The sequence below is a fragment of the Eulemur rufifrons genome, chromosome 15 (assembly GCF_041146395.1).
Source record: "Eulemur rufifrons isolate Redbay chromosome 15, OSU_ERuf_1, whole genome shotgun sequence".
NCBI lineage: Eukaryota > Metazoa > Chordata > Mammalia > Primates > Lemuridae > Eulemur > Eulemur rufifrons.
In genome coordinates, this window is record NC_090997.1 from 79,041,161 (window position 1) to 79,056,937 (window position 15,777).

Here is a 15,777-nt window from a genome sequence, read left to right on the forward strand (position 1 = left end):
ATATATAGGAAATGTCCAGAACAGGCAAACCACAGAGACACACAGTAGACTAGTGGTTGCCTAAGAGTAGGGAGGGGAACATGGGGAGCGACTGCTAATGGGTACAGGCTTTCTTCTGGGGATGATGAAAATGTGCTAAAATTGATGGTGGTGATGATTGTACGACTATGAATATACTAAAAACCACTGAATTGCACACTTTTAAATAGGTAAATTGTATGATCTGTGAATGATATATCAATAATGCTGTTATAAAACAAAATTACAAGCTGACATGTCAGTAACAAAATAGAAATTCTTCAAACTAAAAAAAAAAAAAAAAAGCACAAGTAATAAATGTGAGATAAGTGGAGAAACTAAATTACCAAACTGGCAATAAGAGCTAAAGTGTTCAAAGGAACTCCTGTTTTCAAGGGGATGGGACAGTGACACCTAAAGAAGGTGTCAAAGGTTCACAGACGTTGCAAACCATGGCGGGCTCTGCTCACCAGTCAGTGTGGCCAGACAGTACTTCCTCCTTTCCAGGTATGGCTTTGGAAAAAATTCAAGAATCAGGAAGGGAGTCTGGATCAACCACACAAAGAGGCCTCTTTGAAGGAATTATTTTTAAAATAATCAACCTATCGGATTTCATCTCTATAGACAGAAAGTGGCCTCTGCAGTCTCACCACACATTTCTTCTCCAACCATTATCCAAGAAGGACTCCCCTCTCCACGTGCAGTCTAAAAGAGTCTGGAAAGGCACTAGGGCAGGGACATCTGGGACATTAGTGTGCGACTGAGAGAGGGGCAGCACCCAGGACAGTGTTCAGCGACTACCAAATCACTTAAGTGGTAGGTCCGTGCCTGGCCACACTTTAGTCCCCTGCAGGACAGAGCAGTACCATTCTCCTGCACCTCACTTTGCCCACAAGCCTGTCGAGGGCTGGCCCTCCACGACACAATGATCACAGTAAGTGATTCTAATCTTACAAAAGAACACACATTTTGGAGCATGTGGTCGGAATTGTTTTCCTTAGCAATTGAAGATGGCAGGGCAGATGGTATTCATTTCTGTATTATATTTCCTAGTGTCAGCAGGGGCTTCATGAGGAAGCATTTAAAAGGGAAGGGCTGACTGAATACGCACTTACTCGAAAACAGAAGAACTGCAAGTGGAGATGGCTGGCCCAAGTTTGCTTGAGGGATGCGGGATGCAAAGCGAAATTCTGAGGGGTGGCAGTGTTCCAATTAAAGGCATGCAGTGTAAGCACGTTAACATTATTTTAATTTACTTCTGCAACTTATCTCTTAGCGACTCCATCAGATGATACAATCCACCAATTACCTTGGACTCAAACCATGTGGTTTAGACACTGCCAGAAATTTGCTGACAAATGTTGCTTCTAGCAGCAAGTAGCAACATCCTCTTGGAAACTGGCAAGAATCTCACAATAGATATATATTTTGCTTAAGCTCAGCTTTCTGCCCTCTCCCCCTTTTCACTCCCTTAGGGAGGGTTCTTTAATTAGGAAGAAAATGCCGCAATACAGTATTTCCTTACCATTCATTTTTCTACGGCTGGAAACCTAGTCCAACACTAGTGGATGTTCCAAATGACCACTGAGGGAGAAGCAAGCTTTCAACTTAAGCAAGTGCCTGGAGCAATCTAGTGACCCCCAAACTCCTATAAAATGTATTGGACTTGATCTACAATTGGTCATGCAAATAGAATAATAATCTGCAGCTAGAAAGGCTGTCTTGGAAGAAGGGAATGTCTACAAAGAGTGAAAAAAGAAAAGAGAAAACCACCCTCTACATGACAGGAAGATACCTTAAATAGAAGCCCTTCCATTCCATTTTTTTTTAAAGAAAGCATCATAAAATTTTTGTTACCCCTTATTTATAGTGTAAATAGAATCTGATATTCAGAAAACTTAACATGAGGATCATGTATGAAAATGCAAATCTAGTAGGATAGAGCGTGGTTGAAGGCATGTACTTCAGAGTCAGACAAATCTGGGTTTACTGCGTATGGGACACTGAGCAAGTTACTTAAAGTCTATGAGCCTCAGCCACAGAATGGCAATGGTAATACCTCACTCACAGGACAGCTGCAAGGATTAACTGAGATAAAGCATGTAAAGCAGTTAGCACTGTGATTGTTCAGTAATGGGGCAGCAATTGTTATTGTTATTATTATCATTGCAATCATTGTTCGACAATGCCTTTGTTTATTCCCATTCCAACCATACCACTGGGTCTTCCGGGCCACAGCCAGTATATAAACCAACTTTGATCCTGAGAACACCATTTAAGTCAGCTGATTTTTTTTTTTTTTTGGTAGCAAGACTTTCTTGATGAAAGAATGATAATTTACATTCTGCACAAGCTCCTTATGTCCTTATGGATGAGTAATAAGTAATCCACCAACTGGCTTTTTCAAGTAGCAATGAAATGATCCAAGCCATATAGATCTAGCACTTTAACCATGCCTTCCACGGTATCTTTTCCTTCAGCGGTCCCATCATCTCTACCAGATGACTCCAACAGCTTCTGCTAATAAATTAATCATCTGGACAAATATTTACTCAACCCTCTATGTGCCAGTCACCACACTAAGCGCCAAAGGGGAAGTTATTTCACGTCTCAGGGTTCCTACTTTGTAATTCAGCTGCAATTAGTTCTCTCACACTCTGCTTCCATCCATCCACAAATGAATCTAGGGAAAATCAAATATTCCTACAAGCATTAATGGATAAGGAAGAACACCCTACCTCCTACTTTTCTGTAAGTGACAACTTGTCTGGGAAGCTGTTCCTGTCACCCCTAATGGTGTTAGAGTCACTTCTAATGCTCCAAGGACACCTTCTTCCCCTAACACGAGGATTATCACACAGAATTTTAAGTTGCTCAGTTTTCTGCCCCATCAGTATAACTTCCAGAAGAGCAGAGATCAAGTTCTTCTTGTTCACTGGCAGCATGGAGCTTTGGTGCCTGGCACGGAATAGGTGCTCATTAAGGTTTTTAATGATTTGCATGAAACTGGGTTGGTCCAGTTGATTCTAAGCAATTATTCCTTTGCCTTAACATCAAAAAAGAAAAAAACCTACTTTGTCTTTTGACTCTCTCTGTTGAGCAAATATGTCTCTGACGTCAGGAATCTGGTACTGTTTGTTTTTTTTCCTCAAGGTCTGGGAGACTGTCTCTACTCGTTTCTGAACAGCTGCTGCCTGGGTCCGGGTCAGTGTTGATAAAAACACCATGCTTTCTTGGGGATCACCAGCAGATTCTCCGAAGAGATTGGACAAACCAGCCTCTTTAAGCCACTCTTCTTCCAATTCTCCCTCTGAAACAGTAGAGAAAGATGGTATTTAAATCACAAATTATAAGAAATTTTACATTTCTTAAGCTGTTAAAAACTCGTGCGGACCTCTTCTATTATAACCAAACCACAGTGCTAAGAATCATTAGCTGAAACTTGGAAGACTGCCATACACTCCAGCCACAATGATATCAAATTTTAGATCGATTTCATATATACTCAATTAAAATTTTTAAATGGCTTCACATGTAATTAACCTCTATAACTTCCCTGCAGATTAAGTCAGAGGCTGATACTGTTCCCCTTGCAGAGACGAGCAAGCAATGAAAAGATAACTTACTTCCATCAAGTTACACAAGGAAGTCGGTGCTGGGGATATACATTAAAGCCCCATTTCTTGGCTTAAATTCAGCACTACCTCGGAGTCCAACACTAATTTATTGAAAGCCTTGTTTTCTCTGTTCACTGTAGCTGACAGGAAGTGTAGCAAAGATGTACAGAACACCTGAACATGGGGAACTAATCAATTTCAAATTAATTTTTCTAATCCCCCAAGTCAGCACATCAGATTATGTTATTTTTTACAAATTAAAAAAAAAAAGGCACACTATCTTCAGCAAAAAAAAAAGAGAGAGAGAGAGAGTTTATCAGGAATATAATTAAATAGCTGACTCAAATCAAAACACTGAGAGCAGGAAATAAACCTCTATGCATTGTATAAGGTATAATGAAAATTATAGAAAAACAGAAGGATAACTAGAATAGATTCACTCCGAGCACCATGTTTATAGAGGGGAAACAGGGCAATGACTTAGGACACAAAAGACCTGGATCCATCGCCCATTTTGGCACCTTGATAGCTACAGCACTTTGGACAAGTCACTTAGCCTCCAGCCGACTCCATGTTCTCATATGTAAACTAAAGGACAACTGTCCCAGCTCTGTCATTACCAAACGTATGAGAAGAGCTTTGCAAAGCACCAGGATAACCTGTATCACATGGTGTAGCACTGACTGACCTGCCTATCCTTCCATACTGTATAAACTCCTTGAGGGCAGAAATCAAGTATTAATAATTTTAGCTTCCAGAAACATGATCCAGCTAGGCACTCCACATGACAGGCAACAAAAACTGTTTACTAACATAAAAAGTCAGCCAGCCATTATTAATATTACTATTAACGCTATTAAGGTGGAACTCAGTATAGATGCAAAAAACCAAATAGCCAGAATAAATCCGATATTGCCACGACAAGGAAAATAAACAAGATTACTATATAGAGTGACTTGTTCCAGTGAAAAGCAGAGAGAAAACTCAAAACAATTTTAAAGTCTAAGAAAAGGCGTGGGCAGGTAGAACTTTCCCAATCTCCTTGATGATCACTTGTGCACAATAATTATAAATCTAATTTAACTTTGGAGAATTATCAGACAGCTAATAACACACAGGCTTAAATGCTGCTTTCTCTAGCATATTCTCCTCTTTTATTTAGCACACTACTGATAAGCTGTTTCTACCTTGAAACATTGGGAGAGAAAGGTTGAGAGAAGCTATTAATTATCACAAATAAGCTTGACTTTACTGGTAACATACTGGGCAAAGAATGAGAGAAACATTTATGAGAAATCAAAGAATAAGTTGATTATAGTTTTCTTTTATAAATTTAAGAAATGAAATAAACTAAGAAAAATCTCTAGTTTTTCTTTTGAAATTATTATTGGTAGATTTTTTTTCAAGCAATGTTGCAAAGAAATCTATTTATATAGATTTTGCTACTTGATCCAAAGTCATTTAGTTAAAAAGTCATTCCATTGAGAAGGAGGTCTCCATTAGTGGATAACAAGACACTGATGATGGCTCTCACATTTTGCCATTTATATATCAACTTATACACCAAACATACTTACAAATTTACAGATGACACAAGGCATAGAAAGAAAGCTAACATAACAGATTCCAGAATTGGCATCAAAAACTTGGTGACTGCTTGAATCTAAGAGATTAAAAGAAAGAGTATAAAAAAATTTTTTTTAAGTTTTATATATTTCTTCCAGAATATCTGATAAGTTGGACAATAGGGGAAATATGGCTGGAAAGAGACTTGACAGAAATTATGGACTAAATACCAGAAAGAAGCAAATATGGAAGCTAAAAATGCTAATCCCATCTTCCACTGCCCAAATCTGTATTCTGAGATCAGTTGGCGAAACACGGGGCATTCATTGCATTGAATCTGGAGTACTAGACTTTGAATGATAAAATGACTGAGACCACAAATAGGTCTGAAAATCACCCACAAGGATTACTAGTTTACGTGAATTTTCCATTTAAAAAGGACTTGTCTAGGAACAAGATAACTATCCTCAAATATTTGAAAGGCTATCATGTAAAAATAGAAGAGACTTGCTCTGTTCTTTCCAAAGGCAGAACTACAGAAAGTGTATCAAAGTTAAAGGACAGTAGATTGTAAATCAATAAAATAAAAATGAAAACAACTCAAGCTGACTGACCACTGGGAAAACAGTATCACTGCAAAGTCGTGTGCTCTCCGTCACCAGCTGCACTTGGTACAGACCAAATGATCCTGTGGCTAACATATTACAGAGGAATTTAGAAAGATGTTAGATGATTTCAAAGATTTAGTCTAACCCTAAGAGTCTATGATACAATGAGCTTAGCCAACAAGATTCCAGCCATATCTACAACTACGTGAATTTATTCATGCCCCTTCTATCTGGCAGCTGTATCCATAAATCTGCCACAAACAAGTAATTTTCAAGTTGAAAAGCTACTATATAATATATAAACTCCTTGAGGGCAGAAATCAAGTATTAATAATTTTAGCTTCCAAAAACATGATCCAGTGCTAGGCACTCCCACATGACAGGCATGTCCTATCTTTAATTTTCTTATTTGTTCTCTTCCTCTCCACGAATTCATTTCTCATAAATACACATAAAAATAGCAAAAGTTTATTTAGTTATTACCATCAGGCTCTTTGACAACAACCACCTCTTGGTCTTCTTGTCTGTTCTCACTGGATTTCTGGATGTTTTCTAGTTCCGTCCAATAGTCCTCCATAGATAGTTCATCCAAGGAATCCTGGGAACTTGATCGATCAAATGGAGGCCTCTCCGTAACTTTGGTGGCACATTCCTGGTTCATTGTGTACTGGCCATATCTGCGACTATAAATTCAAAAGAAAACATGTTTTATTTTAGTACACGACAAAGTAGTATCATTTTTAAAATACCATAGCACTGAGCTGGAGAATTTGTAAACTTCTTAAGTTCTCCTTAATAAAATCAGAGACATATTTTAAAACTCTTTACCTTAGGGTGCTACTGATTATAATATGCATGTAGAATGAACAGTTTCATGCTCTACATAAAAGTATGGTGAAGAACAAACAGCAACATGGTAAATTATTTTTCCATTTACATTACACTCGAATTATTTTAAGATTCATTTAAACCTGAAACTTTGTTTTTAGAAAGCAACAGTTTTAATATTGATTACAGACTATTCATTCATTAAATTGAGAATGAACTTTACATAATACTTTCCATTGATCATTTCTATTTATAAACTTAGTCCTCTCTAATATAGCAAATACCTGCAACCAATGAAGTAGTATTTGAATTTCCATTTCATTTTTGGAACTGAAATATAGAGGAATGATTTACTAAGTTTGCTGCTATACTCTACTGTAGAAAGCAATCTCTAATCTTTACTTATAAAGTATTCATGACTTATTATGTATTAATAATTTTTAAATATGGCAAAAACTCAATTATTGGCAATTCTGAATAGCTTGGATTACCACAAACATTTATCTCTCAAATATTATCCATAATGAAAAGTACAAATTGAACAAATGAGAGTATTTTTATCACTTCAAATAAACTATATTTTTTCATTATAATTCACACCTCACCTACTTCTAAAATTGAATTAAGGAGCTTATAATAAAAACCCACATATAATAGAAATATTAAACTCTTGTTTTATTATTATTTCCAGATAGAGGAAAAACATGCCTAATTACTTAAAAGAGGAAAATTTTCAGCTATGGTGAAAATTTTATACACAATTCCTTTATACACAATTTGAGTGGGGACAATAGCTGGTGAATAAGTGCTTTGATATTCTAATTTTGACATATTGTTTTGTCTTCCATGAAGGAGTTCTAGGAGGTAATACTTTGTTGGCTATGTTGGCTTTATTTACCATACATATTGAAAATAAAAAATACAATAAAATAAAGTTCCTTAATAGTGTGTGAATTATTCTCACATTTAAACTGGCCTTTCCCATAATTATTTAAAATAGTAGGATTATAAGTCTTAGACATATGATGAAAAAAAAGAAAAAGAAAAAAGAAAATAGTAGGATTTTAATACCACGTAAGAAAGAGGGTCACTAAACTCTGGGCTGTTTAATTCCAACTAGTTTGTTAGAAAAAGTCAAAGAACTTAATTGTCTATTGCTACAAATAAATGTAGTATAATTGAGTGCTTAGTTGTAATATGCTAATCGGCCAGTTTTATTCCTTTAAAGATAGCTCTCTCTGCCTTTATTATGTATTTTATTATTGCTGGTTGCATGACAGAATAAACAATCCCTACACTCTCTCCCCAGTGGCAACCTTGGGGTGGTGATGGATGGGTGTTAGGACTAGGGCCAAGACATGTTTGCGAACCTCTTTCCTCAAGTCTCCATTGTTCATTGTTTGCCTCCTCCATCCCTTAATTCAAGGGGTACTTCCTCCCTCCGTGGCCCCAATCATCCTGTTTACAGCTCTGCATCCCATCCTGGTCCCCTTGTCTGGTCCCAGTGGTCATGAGATAGCCAGTATTATTATTGTAGCATTTTCACTCCTGATTCTTAAATTAAAATGTAAATGAGCAAGTTATCCCTCTCTTAAAAATGAAAAACATATATTTTTAAATTTCTGGGATCAGCAGCAGCTCAACTTATCTATACGGTTCATATTTCTTAATCCTGCCTTACTAGAATAGCTAAAGCTATTTACAGATGTCTGCCAGACTCATTTTTTTGTTTATTTCATGTCACACATATAGATGTCCTATCCTTGCTTTTATCTCTCACTATAGTGTAATATGGGCCACCTCATTCCTGTCTCCCACAACTCTTAGCCCCCATGGGAGACAACAATAAGTACTGTGAATTATGTGAAGGATAATGACTAATGCCAAATAATTTGGTTTATCTGCTCACGGGAAAGAGGTACAGTTGAACTAGAAGTGCGTTAAGCTTTTCAGTCCTGAAGGAATGTGTTTATTCTGGCAAGAATTTTCCAGTAAATTTCCATTAAGATAGCATGTGCAGAAAAATGCAAGGGCATTGAGTAACACCATTGTTACATAAATATACCTTCTATATCAAGCCCTGCTTTCAAAACATGCATAAAGCAAAAATCTAATAGCTTAGTGCTGATGAATTGACTCAATATTTTGACTTTAATAAGATTCAGAAGCTGAATATGTCTGTGATAACCTGAAAATACTGAGTCATGGAAAGGAGGAATTTTCTTGCTGCTTCTTTTTTTTTGGGGGGGGGGATCAGTAAATATTGCAAGAAAACATGAAAACATTTTCATTTTTAAATATTAGGGGATGAGGAGAAGGCAAACATTCAGTGACAGACCATCCTCCTTTGTCAACCTGCCATGTATTTTTTATTTTCTCTAAAAATGTAAGTGAGTATTCTTTTAGTATATCATTAAACATTCTGTCTCATTTTTTTTTTTCTTCTTCTTAGACCATAGTCTCCTTTTGTACTTTAGACAGGCAATGGCTAAAAGTCTGGACCTGCTTAAAACTGTTTTGGTAAGAGGCAAGTTATTATAACTGGTTTCCTCTTTTCTGTGCTTAGGAATATGTTATATGATACCATGTTCATTCTGCAAATTAGGTTCAAAAACATAAAGCAACATCTGCTAGATGTAATGAGGTACAGAGCAGAAACATTTCCTATTTCCAAAACATCCAAGCTGACACGTGGTACTGAAACCAAAGAAACGCACAGTTTATACCACAGGCAGCCAACGACCCCCACCTGACTTACTGGCAAGTGATTGTTCCAAGTTCTTTCCTGCTCACTCTCCTTCCAGAATCCAATGTGCTAAACCATTCCACGGCCACGTTTTGAAACTCCCATATTTCTCACCTTTTACAACTGTCATCACAGAACTAAACACTGTCCTCTAAAAGAAGTTGCCTGTGTTGCTCTATGAAGAATCACTTCCTAGCTTGCTATGTATAAGCTAGGAAGTAATTGCTCTTTCCAACACACCAGAGTATTATCATTTTGCCTTTTCTTCGTGGACACTATCACTAGCAAATACTCACTTTACAGACCCTTATGGGCTTTCCTGGAATATGTCTTCTTTTTCATCTTGCTAGCAGGTCTTCCATGCTGTATTCATAAAAATTAGGGCTTTATTTTCCCCTAGTATATGCTATCCCATTTTTCTGTGATACTTTTTCCACCTGGTCAGTGAATTTCAAAGATATTGATATCATTGAGAGTGTAAGAATGCCTGTTACTTATTTTGTCATAGAGAATATTAAACTTGCCTGACACATTTTATTCTTCACAAGGAGGTGGGGGTTGCCATTTATTATACGGAGGTCAACTAGAATGCAGTACCTAACCTTTTTGGCACCAGGGACCAGTTGCACGGAAGAAAATTTTTCCACAGACCAGGAGCGGGGGGAATGGTTTCAGGATGATTCAAGCACATCACATTTATTGTGCACTCAAACTTCTCTGCTAAGGATAATCTGTATTTGCAGCCACTCCCCAGCGCTAGCATCACCACCTCAGCTCCACCTCAGATCATCAGGCAGTAGATTCTCATAGGAGCATGCATCCTAGATCCCTGGCATGTACAGTTTACAGTAGGGTTCATGCTCCTATGAGAATCTAATGCCGCTGCTGATCTGACAGGAGGCGGAGCTCAGGCGGTGATGCGAGTGATGGGGAGCAGCTGTAAATACAGATGAAGCTTCACTAGCTCACCCGCCACTCACCTCCTGCTGTGTGGCCTGGTTCCAGTTCCTAACAGGCCATGGACAGGTATCGGTCCACAGCCCAGGGGTTGGAGACCGCAGAACTAGAAGATTGCAAGCTGACTGATGATACATTCTAGTATCAATGCAGTCAGCAAAGTGGGCAAAATGAAATGGAAACACATGGAACTGGGAGTTGTAAGTATCAAATGATTCTAGCTCTACTTAACTATCTTTGCAAGTCACTTGACTTCTCTACTCCTCACTTTTCCTATCTATAAAATGGGAAGAATAACAGTAACTTTTCTTGCTTTGATTGTTGTGGGAATTCCTACTGAAGTGCCTCATAGGTATTAACAACAATGAAAAGGCCACTGCAGCTAGTAGCTTTGCTGACACATGTACTGTATTGCTAACTATATAACTGCCCCTCCCATGGCTCAATAAGGTCCAGAAGAATCATTTATCCTCTGGGAGAGTTCTCAAACTTTTTGGTCTCAGGACTCCTTTACATAATTAAAATATTTCAAGGACACCCTCCACATACACCAAAGAGTTTTTGCTTATATAGGTGATATCTATTGATATTTACAGTATTAGATATTACAACGAAAAAATATTTTAACTACCATTCATTTAATCAGAGAAATAAACATTTTAACCCAAATAACATTTTAAAGAAAAAACTATTTTCCAAATTAAAAAAAAAATAGTGTGATGAGTAACACTGTTCTAAATTTTTGAAACTGCCTTTAATATCCAGCTTTATAGAAGACATCTGGCTTCTTGCTTCTTGCATCTGCTTCTGCATTCAATCTTTTGCAATACTGCAGTTTATGTAGTCTCTGGGAAACTCCACTGTATTCTCATGAGAGAATGAGTGTGAAAGAGGCAAAAAACATCTTAGTGTTATTACGAAAACAGTTTTGATCTCCTAGAACCCGAAAGGGTCTTGAGACCCTCAGGTGTTCCCAGACCACACTTTGAAAACTGCTGCTCTAAGATTTCTCAATCACAATACCTAATGGATCTGAAAATGCACTTTTCAATTCCAGGGACAATGCTTCAGAAGGCCCTACTGAAAGAAACAGACATGCTTTCCTAGTGACTCTTGACCTACTTCTCTGTTTATTTTCATTTTGCAGCCTTTCATAAAAACTGGGACCTATTCCAATGATATATCCATACTTAATTTATACCATAATGACAAAGAATAAAAATGTCATCTAAAAACCCCAGCCTAGCCAGTATCTTTAATGATTTACTTGTGTCTATCATGAATAAGGGGCAGAAGTTCTCTCTAGGCTTCCCCTTTTGGCCAGTGTATTTGGACGTGTGTATTTCCCTTAATGCTCCTTTGACATCCCTAACCTCTTCCTAGGACCCCCTCAAGGCAACTTTATTTGTAAATAGGGTGTTTCTCTGGTCCACTTCCTTCTTTTTGTTCCCTGGCCTGTCAAGAGTCCCACTGTGACCCTTTATATCCAGTCTGTCTTTTGACCCTTCCAGAAGCATTTTTGTGGCCCAAAGTCTGTTTTCCTAAAGTCCTCTGATCCTACGACCTGTTTGTTTTATTTTCTTACAAGATCCTTTCATAAAAGGCTATACTTTCTTTCATGTTCCTCATCCTACCTTGATTTTTATACAGGACAAGAAGTGACTGGATTGGGATATACAGTACAAGACAGAAGAATAAAGTTTATTTTTGCTTTGCTTTTGTTCTGTTTTTAACGTGCAAAAAAAGGGGGGTGGGGTTTCTTAGATCATGACTTATCAGTCATAATGACTAAGTGTACTTTAGAAAAAGTCATATATTTATTCAAGTGTAAGCATTAGAGTAGTATTGGACCTTAGAGATTTAAACCTAGCCTATCATTTTCTAGACAAGGTAATGTTAGGTAGATAGTGAGGGATTCCGGGTCTCCTAGCAACGAAAGTCGATGCTGTTGCCCCCATCTTGGTCCCGCCCCACCCTAATTCTCCATACCTGGGGGAGGAAGTAATACTCTACAAATCTGCCAATCAAAACTTGGCGTGCCAGCTGCAAAAGAATGCACAGGACTCTCTAGCCCACAGTCCAAATCGCATAGGTACCATAGAGTCCAGAAATTGACCTAGTACAACCTGCATGCATAATTGAGAGTCAGGTCATGTGATTCCCAACTGTCCAAAGTTGCTCCATGGTGACCTCTGAACCACGAGGGAGGTCCCTATCCAAGCACTATAAAATAAGACGCAGACCACAGCCAACCTCTCTCTTTGACCTTCCTTTTGCCTGCCCTGCTGTGATAAGGGGTCCAATTGTCATCTGTGGTGTACGTACCATGCTCTGTAAACCTATATCTTGCTCTTGCTCTTCCCTATAATCCTACCTTGCTCACCTCCCCCCCCCCCCCCCCCCCCCCCGCCGCCAGCAAATAAACTTCACCTTGTGCTTGCCTAACTTTGGCATGTCGGGTCATTCTTCAGCCGTGAGCGTGTCAAGAACCGACATTTCAGACTGAAACCTAACAGTAAGAAGGTTCCAGGGTTAAGACTTCCTCAAAGTCGTCCCACAAAAGGATGGCAAAACTAAGATTAACACTCTCATTTCTTCTTCAGTGGTCACTTTGTTATACCAAATAGACTAAAAAGGGTAGAATTTACTTTTTTTCTCATCAGATGCTTCAGTCTTTCTGAGTATGTATTACATATAGCCAACCCAAAAGTGATCTTGTTGACACAGTCTATAATTACCATTTTCTAACGACCATTACACTTAACAAGGAAAAAAAATACATTTGAAAATCAAGCCACATTTCTTGAAATAGGCAAGAAAAGGCATAAGAAACCTTTTCCAATGCACTTTCTGAAATATGCTTTGTGTCATCTAGGCCATGACTTCAAATATAAACTGGTTTTTTTTTTTTTAAATTGTTTTGTCAAAATTTAGTATTTTTTAAATGTTTTAAAATTTCACTCTGCTTCCTCATCTACACTATCTCTACGTTGGAGGGAAAAAAACGTGTTTCTGACGTGCAGATTTTTCTCTTTCATTTCAGCAACGACATTACAGAAGTACTGTAATCACTACCATGGTGAGATGGTAAAGCTAGTAATACCCATAATGGCCCTGTCCATCAGCATACGCTGAATTTGAATGACTATGAAGAGTTGCAGCCTATGAATGGCCCAAGTCATATGTTTTTTCCTTTGGAAGTGAATGCCTACTATTGTTTAGCTGAAAGCAGTAATTATTAGAAGTGGCTCTGGCATTCAGGAAGAAAGCACACTTCACAATGCCTCAAGGCAGTGAGAAGTTGATTAGAAAGCAATTCCTCCTCGCCCCCACCCCACACCCATGCAGCCATCAGAAGCCAGAAAGGATCCCTAATCTCTTCTACCCAGCCCAGTTGCTATCGTTTTAAGGATGTACTCATTCATTTCCACATTTTATATAAACTTACTTCTTTTACTCTTTTCATATCTTGTCTTTTCATTTTGGGGGAAAAATGTATTCGCTTCTTTCAGCTTTTTCTTTGAAAATATAACTCACTGTACATCTTGCATCTTGTATAGTGCTTTGTAGTTTTTCAAAGAGCATCCACCCACTTTTTGTTTTGTTTTGTTTCCACCTACTTTTGACACACAGCAAAACAATGAGCAAACAAACCGATTATCCTCTATTTACACAACATTATCCTAAGCAAAACTGAGCAGAGAAGCCCATTGGTGACACTGTTGAGAGCTGGCTTTGAAAACTTGGCTTTCTCAATTTACGGGAAAATGACAAAACCAATTTATGTGTTGTTTGTTTCTTGTTGCTGTTTTCACTACACTTCCTTGACATCACTAAAAGCATAGAGACATGGGCAGCAACCACCACCAGGTCTGGCAGAAAGACGGGAAGGAAGGGACAAGACAGCAAGCAAAGTGGTGGCAGGAGGCAGCCAAGGCAAGTTACAAAAACTCACTTCTGTTTTAGGTCCAGACACAGGGAACATGAATGTGACAAGTGGGGCTATCACTGGCCACCAGATGTAGCCCTTTCTTGTTTCAGAGCTCTGCTTCTGGGGAGAAGTGAGATCTTCTGTTTCTGAGCTTGCAAATGTCTCTGAAGAGGTAGTTTTCCCTCCTCAATTGAAGGCACAACTACTCCACAAGTAGCCAAAAGGGAACTGCACGTGATCTTAATGTCGAGATCATCTCGCAAGAGGAGGATGACAATATCTGTAGTGGAACTTTGACATAAAACCTGAGGATCCTGGAATGTTGGTTCAAAGCATAGTAACCTGAGTTGGCATATCCACTTCATTCAATCATCTGTCACCATGACTTGTGTTCACGTGACACCCTGGACCTGCTGTTCTGTCTCCAGAACTCTGTCTTGCTCTTGTTTTGGCCAGCTGGAGAGCCACCTGGAAATTAAACACCAGTAGCTACTTTGCATTCTGAGCATCGCCTCTCCAGTTTGAACTGTTTTCCAGCTGTCATTACTCAGTTTCGTATCTCGGTACCTGTCTCTGTGGGGATTGGAATAACTTCGCTTCTACAGCCCACGTCCCTCCCTACAGCCCTGACCACATCCTGTACTGTGATGATCTGCCCACCCTTGTGTCCCCACCATTCCTTGGGGCAAGAATCCACATAGCTTTTTTTTCCATCTTGGTATCCCTGTGTTCAAGCAAACTGCTTGCCATAAAGATGTTTGTGAACTGTTCAAGTATTAATTATGAAATTATTGCTGCCTCCAAAATAACCACCTCTTAATTTCTAATGTGTTTTTATTTAATGTCACAAAACTACAAAGAAATAAGATAGGCCAGGCGCAGTGACTCACGCCTGTAATCCTAGCATTCTGGGAGGCTGAGGCGGGAGTATTGCTGGAGGTCAGGAGTTCGAGACCAGCCTGAGCAAGAACAAGAGCAAGACCCCCGTCTCTACTAAAAATAGAAAGAAATTAGCTGGACAACTAAAAATATATGGGAAAAAATTAGCCGGGCATGGTGGCACATGCCTGTAGTCCCAGCTACTCGGGAGGCTGAGGCAGGAGGATCGCTTGAGCCCAGGAGTTTGAGGTTGCTGTGAGCTAGGCTGATGCCACGGCACTCTAGCCTGGGCAAGAGTGAGACTCTGTCTCCAAAAAAAAAAAAGAAAAGAAAAGAAATAAGATAGAAACATGAACAGCAAGCAGTAAAGAAATCAGTCTTCAGGGAACCCTAATATTAACAAGGTAATTATTCTATGTCTCTGGGACTCTACTTTGGATGTTTAGTCTAAAAGCAGATTTCCCAAAGGGTAGGGAAACATACAAAAGGAAGGGCTGATTTCATATCAGATTGTACCTAATATTAAATTACAAACAAGCTTTGGCTTAGTTTATTAAACATTCCACGGTTCCATTCTGTCACCTCAATCTCTAAAACAAACAAATATTTATTGACTGCCTTACTCTA

General features: G+C 38.6%; 1 protein-coding gene across 1 annotated transcript in view; it reads right to left on the reverse strand.

Annotated features, from left to right (window-relative positions):
• ARHGAP18 (Rho GTPase activating protein 18) overlaps window positions 1–15,777 on the reverse strand; it is a 121,119-nt gene that overhangs the window by 52,141 nt on the left and 53,201 nt on the right. The window contains exons 2-3 of the mRNA XM_069488196.1: window positions 6,293–6,492; window positions 3,093–3,328 (exon numbers count right to left, since the gene is read on the reverse strand). Of these exons, the coding sequence (XP_069344297.1) occupies window positions 3,093–3,328; window positions 6,293–6,492 (436 nt within the window). The remainder of the gene's footprint in view (window positions 1–3,092; window positions 3,329–6,292; window positions 6,493–15,777) is intronic.